Raw genomic sequence first — 18,060 nt, 5'->3', positions numbered from 1 at the left:
CTCTCTTTTCTCTCATACCATAGAGCGGGACATCAAAGTAGTCCGTCCTCTGTACAGTGTGGAAGTGACGGAGACTGAAATAGCTCGCTTCGAGGTAGACATATCGGAAGCAGACATCCATGCCACGTGGAAGCTCAAAGGAGAGGTCCTCCACCAGTCTGATGTAAGATGTGTGCCCACCACTGTCCAAAGTGTGTGACAGTCACATAACAGGTTACAGGCACAGATTAATATGGACCTGGGTTATGGACAGGTGTTTTATCAATATGGACCTGCTTCAAGAAGTTTACAAAGACCCACAAGCTCTGGCTGGCACTTCATGCTTAATCCATATTTTTCTAATTCAAAGGACATTGAGAAGAAGGAGGAGGGCACCCGGCACATTCTTATCCTATACAACGTCCGCATGGACCAGGCTGGAACGGTGGATTTCCATGCCGCTAATGCCAAGTCCAGCGCTCAGCTCAGGGTCAGAGGTGAGAGGCTGATGAGGGACACGTGCCCCATTTTTAAATGGGAGGAGGATCAGGGTTAGCCTTAGCATTGTGGGCCCATTCACACATTCAAATCAGGGAGCATCTCCTGTGAAGGTGTCCTGCCTTTTCACATCTCATAAACAGTATAAACAAGTTGGGAAACAATGGTATTTCTGGGAAATTGTAATCCTTTTTTACAAAGCAAGCACAAAAAAATTTACAGTTCCTGTATTAAGTTAATATGAAGGATTCAGACGTGGACAAATTTGTTGGTACCTTTGCACAAAAAACAAAATAACGCAACTATCTCTGGAAATCACTGTTAACAAGCAATCTCTGTACTTCACAATCTGCAATCTGAGACGTCTGCATTTGCCAACAGGTAGTTTGGCCCACTCTTTCTGAGCAAAGTGCTCAAGCAGTCTCAGGTATTTCCACAATGAAATTTTCAGATCTTTCCTATAGTAGATGTTCAATAGGATGTTCAATAGGATTAAGATCTGGACTCATGGAGGGCCATTTAAGAATAGTCCAATGTTTTTTTCCTCAGCCATTCTTGGGTGCTTATAGCTGTATGTTTTGGGTCATTATCCTGTTGGAGGACCCATGACCTGTGACTGAGGCTGAGCTTTCTGACACTGGGCAGTTTCGCTCCAGGATGCCTTGGTTGTCTCGAGACTTCATTGTGCCCTGCACAGATTCAAGGTTCCCTTTGCCAGATGCAGAAAAGCAGCCTCAAAACAAATCAAGCCCCCTCCATGTTTCACAGTAGGTATGGAGTACCATCCATCACTGTAACCACTTAATCCCAACTGGGTTGTGGGGGGGACCGGAGCCTATCCCAGGAACAATGGGCACAGGCATGAGTCAACCCTGGGCTGTCACCAACACACAACAGGGCACACACACTCACCCAATTACAGAGCCAACTTAGAACATGCACACTTTTGAATGGTGGGAGGAAACCAGAGCCCCCAGCAGAAACCCACAAAGAGCATGCGAACTCCATACAGAAAGGTCCTACGCCGGGCCTGGGGATTAAACCCAGGCCCTTCTTGCTGAGAGGCAGTAGTGTTAACCACTGTGCCACCATGCCACCCTGGTATGGTGTTGTTTTCTTTTAAAGCTTCATTTTTTCTTCTGTAAACATAGAGGTGACTGGCCAAGAAGCTCCATTTTTGTCTCCTCAGTCCAAAGGACATTCTCCCAGAAATTTTGGGGCTTGTCAACATGCATTTTGACAAATTCCACTCTGGCTTTTTTATGTTTTTCTGTCAATAATGGAGCCCTCCTGGGTTTTCTTTGATGAAGTCCATTATTGTTCAAAATGTGATGGATGTTGCGATAAGAAAGTGCCATACCTTGACCTTACAGCATAGTTTGAATGGTTTCTTTGGCTCTTTTTCTACCATTTACAATATTCTTCTGATCGACATGAGATTGCATTTCCTCTTGCATCCACAACCTGGAAGGCTGGTTACAGTCCCATGAGCCTTAAACTGTACTTTTAAATGATGTTGCCAACTGTGGTCACAGGACCATGAAGCTGCTTGAAGATTGTCTTATAGCCTTTACCTTTAACATGGTTATCTATAATCTTCTTTCTGAGCTCCTCAGCTCTTCCCTTTGCTTTCTCTGGTCCATGTTTAGTGTGGTGCACACAATGATACCAAACAACACAGCAGCATGTTCTTTCCTTTTAAAATGGCTGAATGGCTGGTGAAAAGCTTGAAGGCACCTGTGATACTAATAACAGTTAAAAACTTGACTATAACGCAAGGATAAATAGTCTCTTTAGGGGCACCAACAAATCTGTCCATCCTATTTTAGCATATTTTTGTAAACTAAAGAACAAATCATTTCTTTTCATAATTTTATTGGTTTACTCTATGACATACTAAAGGCTTGCAGGTGTACATTAGACAATTGCTTTTAATTTTAACCCAGAAGGATAAGCGGTTTGGAAAATGAAAATGGATGAATCACTTTTCATAAGAAATGAAGCATCGTTTCAATGACCTGTAAGGGTACCAACAAATTTGTCCACGTCTGTATGTTGGTGCTGCCTTTGTTAAATAGACAGCTGATGTATTCATTTTATTAAAGTGAGTTACTTTTATTTTGTTGCTTTAGAATTTTTTATAGGTGTCATTCTTGTTGGCATTATCACATTAACATTACTGTGTATTCCTGAAATGCTGCTGTTTCCACATTTGGCCTACATTATTGCTGTTTTCCTTTAACATTATGAAGGCTTGCCTGACAGACACTGACATTTGAGCTTGGTGTCTGGAATGGGGGTGACTGCTCTGGAATCAGGTTTTGTAACTATTTTGGAAGCTTGATACCATATTTAGCTTGGGGTTCTTGGTGATGTGGAAGAGCAACCCCCCCTTTTGGGATTTCTGCCGAAGTCACATTCCCCAGTGGTGGCCGTTGGGCACACTCACTCCCCAGCAAGCAAGCAGGCCCCAGTCTCACTCTGTGGTCACACATGCTGGCATGTACATTCGCCGCTGCTCCTCCTTGCTGGGACAGTAACAATGTTTCCTTGTTCACGGGAAGCCCGAGCCATCAGCATGGTGCGGCCACTTAGTGATGTGACCGTCACAGCTGGAGACGTCGCCATTTTCGAATGTGAGCTGTCCTATGAAGGCATCACTGTCGAGTGGTTCCTCAGGGGCACCAAGCTGGAGCTCACTGACAGAGTAAGTCCCCCATGGGGGGTGTTTGTGTTTAACTGCTATATTGCTTAGAGGGTGATGCGTGGGTCAGCAGTTTAGAGAAGAAGAAATGTCTGTAATCAAAAAGTTCCTAGTTCAACTGGGTCTTCAGAGTGGTTTTATCATTGGTGCCTTCAGCAAGGCCTTTAACCTCTAATTGCTCACCCTGCTTTTTCAAAAAATTGTATGTTGCTTTGGATAAAAACGTGGGCTCAATAAAATAAATGTCAATTATTAGAAGAACTTTCCAGTTTGTCAGAATTTGAAAATGGACATGAGTATTTCAGTGTATAATAACAGTTAAACATAAATGTTTTTTGTTTTTCCCAAATCCCTTTTATGTTTTAATAAATGTGTTTAATTTGTTTTAGTATGAAGTTCATAGAAGGCAGGAGTCTCATCTCTGTGATAAGATAACATGAATAACCCTCCAGGCGTTATTTATAGCACCTTTAAGTGTTTGATTGTGACTAGTGTGTCATTCCAAGGACATTTAGACAGCTTTTAGCTTGCATTAGCAAAACTATTTGTCTTTTATTGTTTTGAATGTATAATGCATTATTTCCCAAATAATATCAGCATTGGTATTTAAGTAAAGGTCTTCCCATGAAAAAATAATCTGCATTACCAAACTTAGACAGACTGACTGCACGACAGTTATTATGAAAAAATTTGTACCACAATCAGAATTATTGATGGTGCTTTAGGGGTACTTAAAGGATGCCACATTGCTGGGCATGCAACACATGCAATTAAGTAGCATGTATGTAACTTCCCCATGTGTTGGTATATTTCCTATTTTTCTAACAATCAAATCTGTACAGGTTGTTATCCATGCAGAGGGCAAAATTCATTCGTTGACCCTTAAAGATGTGCAGCTGACAGATGCTGGGGAGGTGAAGTTGACAGCTAAGGACTTCACAGCGTCAGCCAGACTTGTAGTGAACGGTGAGTCACAGTTTTGATGATGACATTGATGAGGGGAGCTGGAGCAGCTTCTAGGTTTTTACTAAGATCAGAAAGACATTTAGGAAGAGGAACAGGGGAGGAACCAATTTCTTCACAAAACTGATGAAAGGTAATGTGGTAGAGCCATTTGCAAAGCCTTTTAGTCATATAGCTGACCAGCAGTTATCATGCTCAATACTTTATGAATAGATTTCTAACTTCTTGAGTGTGATTAGAAATCTCTGAAATGAAGTATGAGTGAGGCGCTAAATTTCATCTAAATCATAAAACAAATGAGCTCAACAAATGGGCTAAACTATAACATTCAGTCAATGCAAACACACACACATACATTCAGCTGAGCTTTTTCAGGTTGTGGGCAGAAAGCAGGCAAACTCCACACACACTCGTGAGAGGGCGATATTAAGCACGTTATAGAGGCGGCATCACCTGAGGTGACTGTGTCGAACAGGTTTCAGGTTCTTCCAGCTTTAGAGCCAGAAGGGACTGGGGAGGCAGGTGGGCCCTTGGGCACCAGGAAGAGGGAGGTTGTGGTAGTGGGGGATTCCATTATTACGGGAGTAGACAGTTATATGTGCACGCGTGATAGAGGGTCCCGTACGGTGTCTTGCCTGCCTGGTGCCCAGGTAGGAGACCTTCCAGATTGTGTGGACAAGCTTTTGGCCCCAGCTGGGGTGGATCCAGTTGTTGTGGTGCATGTTGGCACCAACGACATAGGCAAGGGTAGAAGGGCTGTTCTGCAGGATAAATTTATAGAAGTCGCCAATAAGCTTAGAAGCAGAACGTCCACGGTGGTATTCTCTGAAATACTCCCCGTGCCACGTGCAAGTCAGGCTAAGTTAGCTGAGATAAGGAGATTAAATGCGTGGCTAAAAGGATGGTGTAGGAAAGAGGGGTTTAGGTTTATGGGGCATTGGAGGACCTTCTGGAACAGGTGGGACCTGTACAAGCCAGATGGGTTGCACCTGAACCAGAGAGGAACCAGTGTATTGGGGAGGCGTATGTGTAGAGTAGTTGAGGAATGTTTAAACTAGGGACTGGGGGGCAGGGAGGTTAGTTAATTATGTAAGTGGGGGGGAAACGGAAAACCCCAAATAATCATATTGTAAGTGGGCACCGTAATAGGCCTACCCTTTGTTGTCTGTATATGAACGCTAGGACTATTAGGAATAAAATTCATGATTTAGAGGCTTTTATCTTATCGGACTCTTATGATATTATAGGAATAACTGAAACGTGGTTGAGAGAAAAAGATGGACAAGAATATAATATGGATGGTTACACGTTGTTCCGTAAAGATCGTATAGGTAAAAAGGGAGGTGGTGTTGCAGTATATGTAAAGGAAAACTTGCAGGCAAGGGAACTTACTGATATAAATAAAACTACGGAAGCAATATGGGTAAAATTAGATGCTAAAAACTCAAATAGCCTAATTGTCGGTGTTTGTTACAGAACACCTAATATAGCTGCTGAGGAAAGCAGATTGTTATACAGTGATATTAGGACTATGAGCAATAAAAATGATGTGGTAGTTATGGGTGATTTTAATCTACCAGGAATGCAGTGGGACATTGTCACTGACTCTTCTGAAAATGAACTGGAGATGGTGGAATTAGTACAGGATTGTTTTTTTACTCAGTTTGTTAACACCCCTACCAGGGGAGATGCCATTCTTGATCTTGTTCTCTCTAATAACCAGGACAGGATTGGTAAATTAGACGTTTTGGAACCACTTGACAGTAGCGATCATAACATGGTCAAATTTGAGGTTAAGTTTAGTGTTCGAAGAGCTAAGTCCAAATCAAAAATATATAATGTTAGGAAGGCTGACTTTAAGTGTATGAGACTAAAACTAGAAACTGTGAACTGGATGGAGTTAAATAACAAAACTGTTGAAGAGGCCTGGGAATTTTTTAAAAGCACATTATTGCAAGTGCAAGAGGACTTCATACCTGTTTCCAGCAAGAATAAATCTAGGAAATTGCAACATAGGTGGTTTACTCGGGAAATAAAGTATAAAGTAAGGAGGAAAAGGGCTTTGTTCCAGCAATGGAAAATAACTGATGATGACAGAATAAAGCAGGAATATATAAGTCTACAGGCTGAGTTAAAAAATGATATTAGACGAGCTAAAAGAAATGTCGAAAGGATGATTGCATTGGAAGCTAAGGATGACGTTAAAAGTTTCTTCCAGTATTTTAACTCTAAAAGAGCTCTAAAACCTGAAATTACTAATCTGCAGGATAGTAAGGGTCTTATAATAGTAAACAACACTGATATAGTAAATGAGTTCAATGATAGTTTTGCATGGGTATTCACTCAACAGTAATAAGAACTGGTAAGTTACTAATGTCCTCAACAGGACATTAGTAACTTACCAGTTCTTATTACTGATCCAGCATCGTCTATAACTAATATATATATATATATATATATATAAATAACTGAAGCTGATGTTTTGCAAAGCCTAGCTAAGCTCAAAATAAATAAATCACAGGGCCTGATGGCATCTTACCTATAGTGTTAAAAGAGATGAGGGATATTATTTGCCGACCGTTAACTTTACTGCTTCAAAAATCCTTATCTGAAGGTGTGGTACCTTCTGATTGGAAGCATGCCAACATAACACCCATTTTCAAAAAAGGGGATAGAAGTAATTTGTCAAACTATAGATCAATCAGTCTAACTTTTATAACTGGTAAAGTTATGGAGGCTATAATCAAAGAGAAAATGGTAGATTACCTGGACTCCAATAACATTTTGAGGGATAGCCAGCATGGATTTAGGAGAGGTAGATCCTGTTTAACGAATCTGTTGGAGTTTTTTGAGGAAGCTACTCAGGAAGTTGATGATAAGAAGGCCTATGATGTCATCTACTTAGATTTCCAAAAGGCTTTTGATGTTGTCCCCCACAAGAGGCTCCTACTTAAACTCAAAGCGACAGGTATTTTAGGTACCGTAGCGACCTGGATAGATAACTGGTTAACAGATAGGAAACAGCGAGTGGTTATAAGAGGCACAATGTCACAGTGGGCCTGTCCATAGTGGGGTACCGCAGGGTTTGATTTTAGGACCACTATTGTTTCTAATTTACATAAATGATATAGATACCAATATATACAGTAAACTGGTGAAATTTGCAGATGATACCAAGATGGGTCGTGTAGCAGATACTGAATTAGCGGCTCAGCAGCTACAGCGGGATCTTGATTTAATTAGTGACTGGGCCGATACCTGGCAGATGAAATTTAATGTCGATAAATGTAAGGTACTCCATCTAGGAAGCATAAATATAAAGTACAGGTATTTCATGGGTGTCACTGAAATAAAGGTAGCTGATCATGAGAAAGACCTTGGTGTGCATGTTGATGCTTCCATGTCCCATTCTCGCCAGTGTGGGGAAGCAATAAAAAAGGCCAATAGGATGTTGGGGTATATCTCCAGGTGTGTGGAGTTTAAGTCAAGGGAGGTAATGCTAAGATTATACAATTCCTTGGTGAGACCTCACCTAGAATATTGTGTGCAGGTTTGGTCACCATATCTTAAAAAGGACATTGTGGCCTTAGAAAAGGTGCAGCGTAGGGCCACAAAAATGATTCCTGGTCTTAGAGGAATGTCATACGAGGAACGGTTACTTGAGCTAAATCTGTTCAGTCTCAAGCAAAGGAGACTGAGGGGGGACATGATCCAGGTATATAAGATTCTAACAGGTTTGGATGCTGTTCAACCAAATACTTACTTCAGCATTAGTTTAAATACACGAACTCGTGGCCATAGGTGGAAATTAGCGGGAGAACATTTCAAACTGGATTTAAGGAAGCACTTCTTTACACAGCACGTAATCAGAGTATGGAATAGTCTTCCTGATAACGAAGTGCAAGCTGAATCCTTGGGTTCCTTTAAATCAGAGCTAGATAAGATTTTAACGACTCTGAGCTATTAGTTAAGTTCTCCCCAAGCGAGCTTGATGGGCCCAATGGCCTCCTCTCGTTTGTATAGTTCTTATGTTCTTATGTTCTTCCTGCTTGTCTGACTCAACAGAACCGGCGGTTTCGTTCACAAAACTTTTGGAGGACCAGACTGTGGAGGAGGAGTCAACTGGCATCTTGGAGTGTGAAGTATCCCGAGAAAATGCCGAGGTCACATGGCTAAGAGATGGTCAGGAAATACGCAAGACTAAGAAGCACGAAATTGTTGTTGAGGGCAGAAAGAGAAGACTCATCATCCTGGAATGCACGCTGGAGGATTCCAGAACATATACTTGTGACTCCAAAGACTTCAAGACATCTGCTTTCCTAAATGTAGAGCGTAAGTAAATAAAGGAGCAGCCGCTGATGGTTGGATTTTGGATCACAGTGGTGTTGACAATGTGTTGCTCTTACCACAGCTCCACGCATTGAATTCTCAAAGCCTCTTCGTGATGTTGAGATTAAGGAGAAGGAATCTGCCAGATTCGAATGTGAAGTTTCCCGTGAAAATGTGAAGGTATGTGAGGTTTTACATTCAAGATGGGGACTGTTAATGTCTGTTTTACTTCATGTTTAGTTTACCAGATTGTGAGGTAGATTCAAGCTCAGCATGAGGTTTATCTGGCTCATCATCCAGACTTTTGCATTTCCCTGTTCTAAAAGGTAAGCTGGTTGAAAGATGGCTGTGAAATAAGGAAGAGCAAGAAGTATGAGATCATTGCCAAGGGCTTCCAGCACATTCTCATCATCAATAAGTCCAGCTTCGATGACGAGGCCGAGTATGAGTGTAATGCCAGGATGGCAAAATCCTCGGGCATGCTCACTGTTGTTGGTGAGTTTTCATTGTCGGTCTTCATTTGATCTCACAGATTTCTCACAGACCATTTCATCCCTTTTACTGTTCCGATTTACTTTTCTTCTTCTTTAACATTATGTCCAGACCAAATTACAATGACACATTTTCTGTACAGAGGAAGAAACATCATTTATAAAGAAACTGGTCAACGTGGAGGGAACAGAATCTGACAGCGTGAAGATGATTTGCGAGGTCTCCAAGGCTAGTGCAGATGTCACATGGTACAAAGGGGAGAAGGAACTGTTGGAGGGTGGCAGGTACGAGCATATCGTCGATGGCCGCAAGAGGATCCTTCATATCAAGAACCTCTGCATGGATGACGCTGGAGAATACAGTTGCCAATTGCAAGCCTCAAAAACGGCAGCAACGCTCCTGATTAACGGTATACAACAATGCACCTTAAAGGCACTTTTTCTTAATAACATTATTTCAGTTGCTTGAATGTCAGCTTTTATATTGTTACCTGGCTTGTCACTGCTGGTTCAACTCCAAAAAAGAGAATCTTCTATTGTACAAGTGACAAGCTTAATCCGAACAAATACAGAAAATAAGCCAGCACCTTAAATGTGTTAAACGGTAATTTACTTATTTGGACTTAAACACATTATACCTTGCAATAGTTATTTCAAATTAGTGGCTGTGCTTAAACCCTAATAAGCAAACAAACAAAATTGTAATACAGGTATATTGTCCTCTGCCACAAATCCTGAGCCTGCAGTCTGAAACCTGCTGACTAACCTTCTGCTGATGCTCTGCACCTCTTAGAACTGGCAGCAGAATTTACTTCCAAACCCCAGAGCCAGATATCCATTGAAGGTGAAAAGGCAGAATTTAGCTGCATTGTTACCAAGGAAACACAGGAAGTCAGGTGGCTTAGGGGTGAGGTGGAGCTTACGGTGGGAGACAAGTACAACATCATCAGTGACGGCAAGAGGAAAGTGCTCATTATAAAGGACTGTACTCTTGATGACAAAGGGCCCTATGTTGCTCTTGTGGGTTCCACCAGAGCTACCGCTGAATTGATTGTGATTGGTATGTATCACTGTCCTGGTTTCCTTTTTCAGTATTAGTCACTGCTGATTCAAAATGTACAAATAATGTGTTTATTTGTGAACAGAAAAACTGAAAGTAATGACACAGATAAAAGACACACAGGCTACAGAAGGACAGGAAGTCATGTTTAACTGTGAAGTCAATGCTGAGGGGGCCAAAGCAAAATGGCTCAAGAACGAGGAGACTGTGTTTGAGAGCAGCAAGTTCATCATGTTCCAGAAGGACACTGTTTTCTCTCTGAGAATCAGAGATGCTCAGAAGTCAGACGAAGCCCTGTATAGCATCATACTGACCAACCAGCGTGGAGAAATTGCTAAGAGCTCTGCCAGTCTTGTTGTAGAAGGTAAATATGACTGTGTTGCCAATGACTCTGTTCCAGTAGCCAGCATCTCAGATACATGGGTCCAAATAATAAATCACTTATTTTAATCTACAGCTGAAGAGCTGAGGTTCACTGAACCTCTTGAGGATTGTGAAACCCAAGAGAAGAAGACAGTGAGCTTTACCTGCAAGGTGAACAGAACCAATGTAACTGTAAAATGGATGAAGGGCAATCAAGAGATCACCTTCAGCAAGCGAGTTGTTTATAGGGCCGACAAGAATAAGCACACATTGACCATCAGGGACTGCAGCATGGAGGATGAGGGTGAGTATTGTGCAGTTGCTGGATCTGACAAGTCCACGGCAGAGCTCATCATCAGCGAGGCTCCCCCTGACTTCTCTGGGCGACTCATGGACCAGACAGTCACAGAGTTTGAGGATGCAGAATTTACATGTGAACTCTCCAAGGAGAAAGCTGACGTGAAATGGTTCAGGACTGGCCGGGCGATCCGTGAAGGACCCAGGTAAGATTTTGTCATGTGGTTCTGTAGCAATATACATACAGTATAAGCACTGAGTGCTTAGTGCTGAGTTGATGATGTAATCATTTTTCCTCTGTTCTTTTTTAAGGTATCATATTGAGAAGGAGGGCAAGATGTGCAGACTGATTATAAAGGCTTGCCGACCAGATGATGAGTGTGAATATGCTTGTGCCGTGGGCGAGATGCGTACCCGTGCCAGGCTCTTTGTCGAAGGCAAGCTTCATAGGACCACATTCATATGTTTAAGAATTTATTTGTGTTAGTATTTCATTTCTAAAACACCTATATTATGTTCCAGAGATCCCAATTGAAATCATCAGACCTCCCACCGATGTATTTGAACGTCCTGGTTCAGACGCCATGTTTGACGTTGAGCTGAACAAAGACAGAGTTGAAGTTAAATGGCTGAGAAACAACATGGTCATTGTTCAGGGTGACAAATACCAAATGATCAGTGAGGGCAAGGTTCACAGGCTTCAAGTGTGTGAAATCAGGCCCCGGGACCAGGGGGAATACAGAGTCCTTGCTAAGGATAAGGATGGGAGGGCAAAGCTGGAGCTAGCAGGTACTCAAAGGCCTTCATTTGTGTGGCGCATGGCAATGCACTTGAACAGTCAATACCTATTTATGTATTTATTTGCTTGATTACTCTAGCTGCGCCAAAGTTCAAGACCACTGATCAGAACCTGGTGACGGATGCCGGAAAGTCATTTGTCATGACGGTCCCTTTTGACGCTTATCCCCGGGCGGAGGCTGAGTGGATATTTGGTGAAATCAGTCTACCTGGGCAGAACATTGACACATCTGCTGACAAGACAGAGTATAGGCTGAAAGAACCAAAGAAGGCTGACCAAGGCCAATACAAGATTGTCATTCAGAATAAACATGGAAAGGGAGAGGCCTACATAAACTTAGACATCATCGGTAAGACAGCAGTATTCTTAACAATAATGCCAATGATCATTTCATGCAGACTTTCATTCTTCAATGAATAATTGATATTTTATGTCATTTCTAGATGTTCCTGGACCTGTAAAGAACCTGGATGTTGTAGACACTGCAGATGGTGAAGTCAGCCTTGCATGGGAGGAACCAGAGAGTGATGGCGGTAGCAAGATCATGGCATATGTAGTTGAAAGGCGAGACATCAAACGGAAAACGTGGACAGTAGCAACAGACCGTGCTGATGCCCTTGAGTATTGTGTTGGTGGACTACAGAGGGGCAACCTGTACTTATTCCGTGTCAGTGCCCGTAACCGGGTGGGTAGCGGACAGACTGTGGAGACGGACAAGCCTGTACAAGCCAAGAACAAGTTTGGTAGGTACAGCATGAAGCTCCCAGTGTTCAGTATAGAGATGCTTGTTAAGAAGATTGGCTTAATGATTATTAAGGTACCTGACCATATATTTCAGATGTTCCTGAAGCACCACAGAATGTCTCTGTGGGAAATGTGAACAGATATGGTGCTACAGTGTCCTGGGAGCCCCCAGAATCTGATGGAGGCTCAGAAATCACAGCCTATGTAATAGAGCTCCGTGATAGGACATCAGTGAGATGGGAGGTGGCTCTGGTGACCAAGGCAAAAGACTGCAGTGCAGTCCTCAATGATGTCATTGAGAATAAAGAATATATTTTCCGGGTCAAAGCTGAAAATAAGGCTGGAATCGGAAAGCCAAGCGCTGCAACCTCTCCAGTGAAGATAATGGACCCCATTGGTTTGTTGCGTTTGGTTTTAAACTGTAAAACTAAATGTGTATAAAAATGCAGCATTAATTTTATTCCACGTCTTTCAGAGAGGCCAAGCCCACCACTGAATATGGAATACTCCAACCAGAACAGGACTTCCATCATACTGACTTGGGAGACACCCCTCAGTAATGGAGGAAGTCCCATTACTGGTTACATCATTGAGAAATGTGAGGATGGCAGTGAGAACTGGTTCAGGTGTAATGCCAGGCTCTGCCAGGACCTCACTTATAAGGTCAGTCTGCCACCCTGTAAGCCAAAGGCAACATGTATAAGCTGTGTATATTAAAATACACATCAATGTATGCAGTAAATGTCACAGTAAAATATCTAGTTTTAAAAAGGCTAGAAGGTGAAGCAGAAATTTGATGTAAATGACACTTAAATGTTTTAAATCTTGCTTAGGTGACAGGGTTGAAACATGGACTGAAGTATCACTACAGAGTATCTGCTGAAAATGCAGCTGGACTTTCTGATCCACATGAGAAGGTTGGGTCACTGCTGGCCGACGATCCCCATGGTGGGTGGCTGCATTTCAGATCACCATAGATATATAAACATTTGGTAACGCTTTACATTAACTTCACCCTCATCATGCCTTTATAATGCATTCGTAAAACATTCATAAGCAACACGTAAGTGTATCTTAACATGCTAACATACCTTAATGGCTTTAATATACATTAATAAACGGGAAGGCTTTACATTAACTGCACCTTCATAATGCCTTTATAATGCGTTTGTAGAACATTCATTGCACCTTCATAATGCATAGAACACTCCTAAGCAGCATGTAAATATACCACAACATCCTAACATATCTTAACAGTTTTAATATACATTAATAACAAACATTATAATGATAATAACAAACTTTATAATCGTATAATATTTGCCATTAATGTATATTGAAGTTGTTGAGGTATGTTAGGATAAGGTATACTTACATGCTGTCTATGAATGTTCTTGGAATTCATTATAAATACATTATGAAGGTGCACTGAATGTTCTATGAATGCAAAACGAAGGCATTATGAGGGTGCAGTTAATGTAAAGCATTACTGAACATTTATTAGGAGCAGATGGGATGCTAAGCAGTCAAAAAGGATTTGTAATAGAAAGGTTAAAATGTGATATACAGAGTGGGGTAGTACTCCTGTTTCTTGCATATATTAAAGAATGAATCTGATTCTGCCTAGCGTAATTTAAATAAGCTAATTCATATACTGAAATCATTCACAGTTGCACCTAGTCTTGAACTTGATGCCTTTAAAAATGGTCTGGAGGTCATCGTCCCCAACCCTGTTGCAATCCGCATCCCTATCACTGGCTATCCCTTGCCCATGGCCAAGTGGAGCGTAGGGGACAAGGAGCTGACAGCCGAAGGTTGTGTGTCCATGAGCACCAAGCACAAGACCACAGAGCTCATCATCACCCCCAGCTCACGGCAGGACAAGGGCACGTACACTGTGTACCTGGAGAATGATGTCTCCTCGGCCTCTGGTGAAATTGAAGTCAATGTCATTGGTGAGTGATACAGTGGAAAGTGACTCATGGAACCTATAACAATCTCCATTTCTGTCCCAGAAGGTTCATTTTTCATGTGTGTGTGTTTGTTTAGCATCCCCAAGTTCACCCAGAGACTTCAAGGTGTCAGAGGTGTCCAGGCAGCATGTACACCTAATGTGGGAAGCTCCTGAACATGATGGAGGAAGTCCAGTGACGTACTACCATGTAGAAAAGCGCGAAGTTTCCCGTAAGACCTGGGTCAAGGTATGAATCAGTGTTTCAGAGTTGAAATAAATAAGATTAAAATAAAGGTAAGATTCAGCTAATTGTATGTGTGTTGTGTACACATAGCATTTATAGACAATGGGTAGCAGAAATGCCAGTAAATCTGCAAACTAAGTGATGAAAACATGAAGCTTCACAGTACACCAGAGATATAAACTCAAAGGGGAAAACTGGCCCTTTCTCTAAGGTTGCCAGTGGTGTTGAGGACCTGGAGTATACCGTCACAGAAGTTGTCGAAGGCAAAGAGTATTTGTTTAGTGTGGCTGCCTGCAACAGATGTGGTCCTGGAGAACCTGCTTACCTTGAGGAGCCAGTGAATGTATCCTCACCAGCTAGTGAGTAAAAGGAGGGCTGGCCTGTTCTGCTGGGTGGATAGTGGCTGCTGATATGATCTAATCCTATATTAAATCTCTCCCATTGCAGCTGTGCCAGAGCCGCCGGAGAACCTGAAATGGAGAGACAAATCCGCCACTGGGATATGTCTGATCTGGGAGCCCCCAAGATATGATGGAGGTGCTGCGATCAAGGGCTATGTTGTAGAAAAGTGCCAGCGTGGCACGGATAAATGGGAACCTTGTGGAGATGCTGTGGCTGATCTCAAGTAAGCTATTAAAGGGGGGGGGGTTACACTAGTTGACACTAGTTTATTAATTAACAATGTTTACATAGTTATTGTGTTGTATGATGATGTTTTTTTCATTGACAGCAATCATTTTCACATATTAAAGTTGTGTAAGGTCCATGTAGTAAACTGCTGCTGGTGGCCTCAAATGGGATTTATAACTGCTGCAGTATTCTAACTGAATTCGAAACTATAATTATTCCTCCAAGGTACCAGGTCACTGGTCTCAAAGAGGACCAGTGGTATGCTTACCGTGTCAAAGCTACAAACAGACTGGGCGCTGGCAGACCCTCCCGGGCCACGGATGAAGTGCAGGCCGTGGACCCGATCGGTATGTTTCTTTATGATCTTCTCTTCAAGTCATGTGCTGGTTTTTTGGTATTTAATGTATGGGGGTAATCTAGCATTCATCACACTCTACAGAACCCCCAGAGATCCAGCTGGATGTGAAGCTGCTTGCTGGCTTGACTGCCAGGGCTGGATCCAAGATAGAGTTACCTGTTAAGGTGTTTGGAAAGCCAGAACCCAAAATCACATGGACTAAAGCTGACCTTGTACTGAAACAAAATGACAGAATCTCAATTGAGGCAAAGCCTGGGCAGTCCATACTGTCTGTGGCTAAAACTCAGAGAGAAGACACAGCTACATACATCGTAGAGGCTGTGAACAGTAGTGGTCGTGCCACTGCGACAGTTGAAGTCAACATACTTGGTAAGGTCTCTCTTGTCCAGATAATGGACTAATTATAGTAACTACAAATGCATAATATAGTGTTTCATATGGTGAATAGTAGGCTCGCTTTTGTTTTTCTAAAGTAATGCATCTCCTTTTTGGTCTAAACAGACAAACCAGGTCCACCAGCTGCCTTTGATATCTCAGACATCACAAATGAATCCTGTGTTTTGGCCTGGAATGCTCCTCGTGATGATGGTGGCTCTGATGTGACTAATTACATTGTGGAGGAGAGGCTTTCAGAAAGTGATCAGTGGAAAAAACTGTCTTCCACCATCAAACAAACCACATTCAAAGCCTCCAAACTGATGTCCCTAAAGGAGTATGTCTTCAGAGTGCTTGCTGAGAACCAGTATGGCATCGGTGTCCCAGCTGAACATGTGCCTGTTGTTGCCAAATATTCTTTTGGTAAGTTTCTTTGAAAGTAGATGTAGTTCAACTATTATATATTATGGACTGTTGCCTTGATCATGATCGTGGTTATATGACATTGTTTTCAGATACTCCTGGTGCTCCCAGTAGGGTGGAGGCATCTGATATAGCTAAAGATGCAGTGACACTGAAGTGGTATGAACCTGATGAGGATGGTGGAAGTCCAGTTACCGGATACTGGGTTGAGAGGTTTGACGCAGAAACTGACAAGTGGATCAGGTGTAACAAGCTGCCAGTGCTAGACATTACTTTCAGGTGAGAATGGAAAAATGTTAGCTGATGAAAGGGTTCTAGGACAATTTCCATGTTATATCTGACCAAAATATTTTACAGGGTGAAAGGGCTTCCGACCAAAAAGAAATACAGGTTCCGGATCTTAGCTGAGAATCTTGCTGGAGCCGGGAAACCAAGCAAGGAAACTGACCCAATCTTAGTTAAGGACCCCATAGGTAAGATAAAGATATTTTCAGCCATTTTTCTTCTGAAAGACACTCATACAAAAGCATAAAATGAGCACTTTGTTGTTGCAGATCCTCCTTGGGCACCTGGTCGACCATTTATCAAAGACATTGGTAAGACCTCTGCCTTCTTGCAATGGAACAAGCCAGAACATGATGGGGGGGCCAAAATCGAGTCCTATGTGATTGAGCTGCTGAAGAGTGGAACAGAGGAATGGGTTCGTGTGGCTGAGGATGCGACCACAACGGAGTACCTTCTGGAGGGTCTGATGGAGAAGCAGGAGTACTCTTTCAGGGTCAAGGCCGTGAACAAGACAGGAGAGAGTGAGCCCAGTGACCCCAGTGACCAGGTCATTTGCAAAGAGAGACTTTGTGAGTCACAGAGACCTGCCTGTCTCTTCACTGGCACTGTGGAAAACCCAGTACAGTGATTAAAATACTGCTTTTCCTATTTTTGTTCATCAGATCCCCCTGCACCCCCACGTTGGCTTGAGGTGGTTAATGTTACTAAGATAAGTGCTGAGTTGAAGTGGGCCACTCCAGATACAGATGGTGGCTCTCCTGTGACCAACTATGTTGTGGAGAAAAGAGATGTGAGACGCAAGGCCTGGCAGACGGTGGACACCACTGTGAAGGACCTGAAATATACAGTGACGCCACTGACTGAAGGCTCCCTCTATGTCTTCCGCGTAGCTGCAGAGAATGCTGCAGGCCAGAGTGAATTCAATGAACTAGAAGATTCCATCCTTGCCAAGGACACCTTCAGTAAGATTTTTTTGTGTCTTTGTTCCTGGCTATTGTGATATCTCGATGGACAGTACTGTTGCTCAGTGTTCTATTCTGCAGCTACACCTGGGCCACCATATGCTCTGACTGTGCTGGAGGTAACCAAGAGGCACGTGGATCTGAAATGGGAAGCTCCCAAGAATGACGGTGGTAGACACATAACAAAGTACGTTTTACAAAAAAACATGTATATTGCATGTTCTGTGCATATTGTTGATTGATTTAAAAATTTTATATTGTGCCTTTTTAATTTTTTTAATTGCTTCGACTTGCATAACTTTATATAGGTATGTTATTGAAAAGAAAGAGAAAATGGCCACACGGTGGGTAAAAGCTGGGAAAACAGCAGGGCCCGAGCGTACATACCAAGTGACAGACGTTGCTGAGGGAACAGAGGTGCAGTTCCAAGTCTGCGCAGAGAATGAAGCTGGTGTCGGGCACCCCAGTGAGCCAACTGACATCCTTACAATTGAGGACCCCACAAGTAAGTCATGCATCCTTTTCATCCTCAGCACCTGGTTCATTATTATACAAGAATAATTCTTATGCAAGCCATTTTTGTTAGCTGATTATATTACTTG

At 42.4% G+C, this 18,060-nt stretch overlaps 1 protein-coding gene across 1 annotated transcript in view; it reads left to right on the top strand.

Annotated features, from left to right (window-relative positions):
- The window catches only part of LOC125731156 (titin-like), a 155,956-nt gene that overhangs the window by 47,204 nt on the left and 90,692 nt on the right, over positions 1-18,060 (top strand). Inside the window, exons 38-68 of the mRNA XM_049005864.1 lie at positions 24-163; positions 350-476; positions 3,042-3,184; positions 4,024-4,147; positions 8,210-8,476; positions 8,556-8,653; positions 8,800-8,968; positions 9,108-9,374; positions 9,758-10,024; positions 10,110-10,388; positions 10,482-10,890; positions 10,997-11,121; positions 11,207-11,473; positions 11,563-11,832; positions 11,927-12,226; positions 12,322-12,624; positions 12,703-12,890; positions 13,061-13,175; positions 13,898-14,182; positions 14,277-14,428; positions 14,637-14,784; positions 14,873-15,050; positions 15,281-15,402; positions 15,495-15,782; positions 15,915-16,211; positions 16,304-16,490; positions 16,569-16,684; positions 16,766-17,065; positions 17,159-17,458; positions 17,540-17,645; positions 17,767-17,963. Of these exons, the coding sequence (XP_048861821.1) occupies positions 24-163; positions 350-476; positions 3,042-3,184; positions 4,024-4,147; positions 8,210-8,476; positions 8,556-8,653; positions 8,800-8,968; positions 9,108-9,374; positions 9,758-10,024; positions 10,110-10,388; positions 10,482-10,890; positions 10,997-11,121; positions 11,207-11,473; positions 11,563-11,832; positions 11,927-12,226; positions 12,322-12,624; positions 12,703-12,890; positions 13,061-13,175; positions 13,898-14,182; positions 14,277-14,428; positions 14,637-14,784; positions 14,873-15,050; positions 15,281-15,402; positions 15,495-15,782; positions 15,915-16,211; positions 16,304-16,490; positions 16,569-16,684; positions 16,766-17,065; positions 17,159-17,458; positions 17,540-17,645; positions 17,767-17,963 (6,534 nt within the window). The remainder of the gene's footprint in view (positions 1-23; positions 164-349; positions 477-3,041; positions 3,185-4,023; positions 4,148-8,209; positions 8,477-8,555; positions 8,654-8,799; positions 8,969-9,107; positions 9,375-9,757; positions 10,025-10,109; positions 10,389-10,481; positions 10,891-10,996; positions 11,122-11,206; positions 11,474-11,562; positions 11,833-11,926; positions 12,227-12,321; positions 12,625-12,702; positions 12,891-13,060; positions 13,176-13,897; positions 14,183-14,276; positions 14,429-14,636; positions 14,785-14,872; positions 15,051-15,280; positions 15,403-15,494; positions 15,783-15,914; positions 16,212-16,303; positions 16,491-16,568; positions 16,685-16,765; positions 17,066-17,158; positions 17,459-17,539; positions 17,646-17,766; positions 17,964-18,060) is intronic.

Source organism: Brienomyrus brachyistius, chromosome 1 (genome assembly GCF_023856365.1).
Source record: "Brienomyrus brachyistius isolate T26 chromosome 1, BBRACH_0.4, whole genome shotgun sequence".
NCBI classification, from domain to species: Eukaryota; Metazoa; Chordata; class Actinopteri; order Osteoglossiformes; family Mormyridae; genus Brienomyrus; species Brienomyrus brachyistius.
This window is presented reverse-complemented; position numbering and strand designations above follow the sequence as displayed.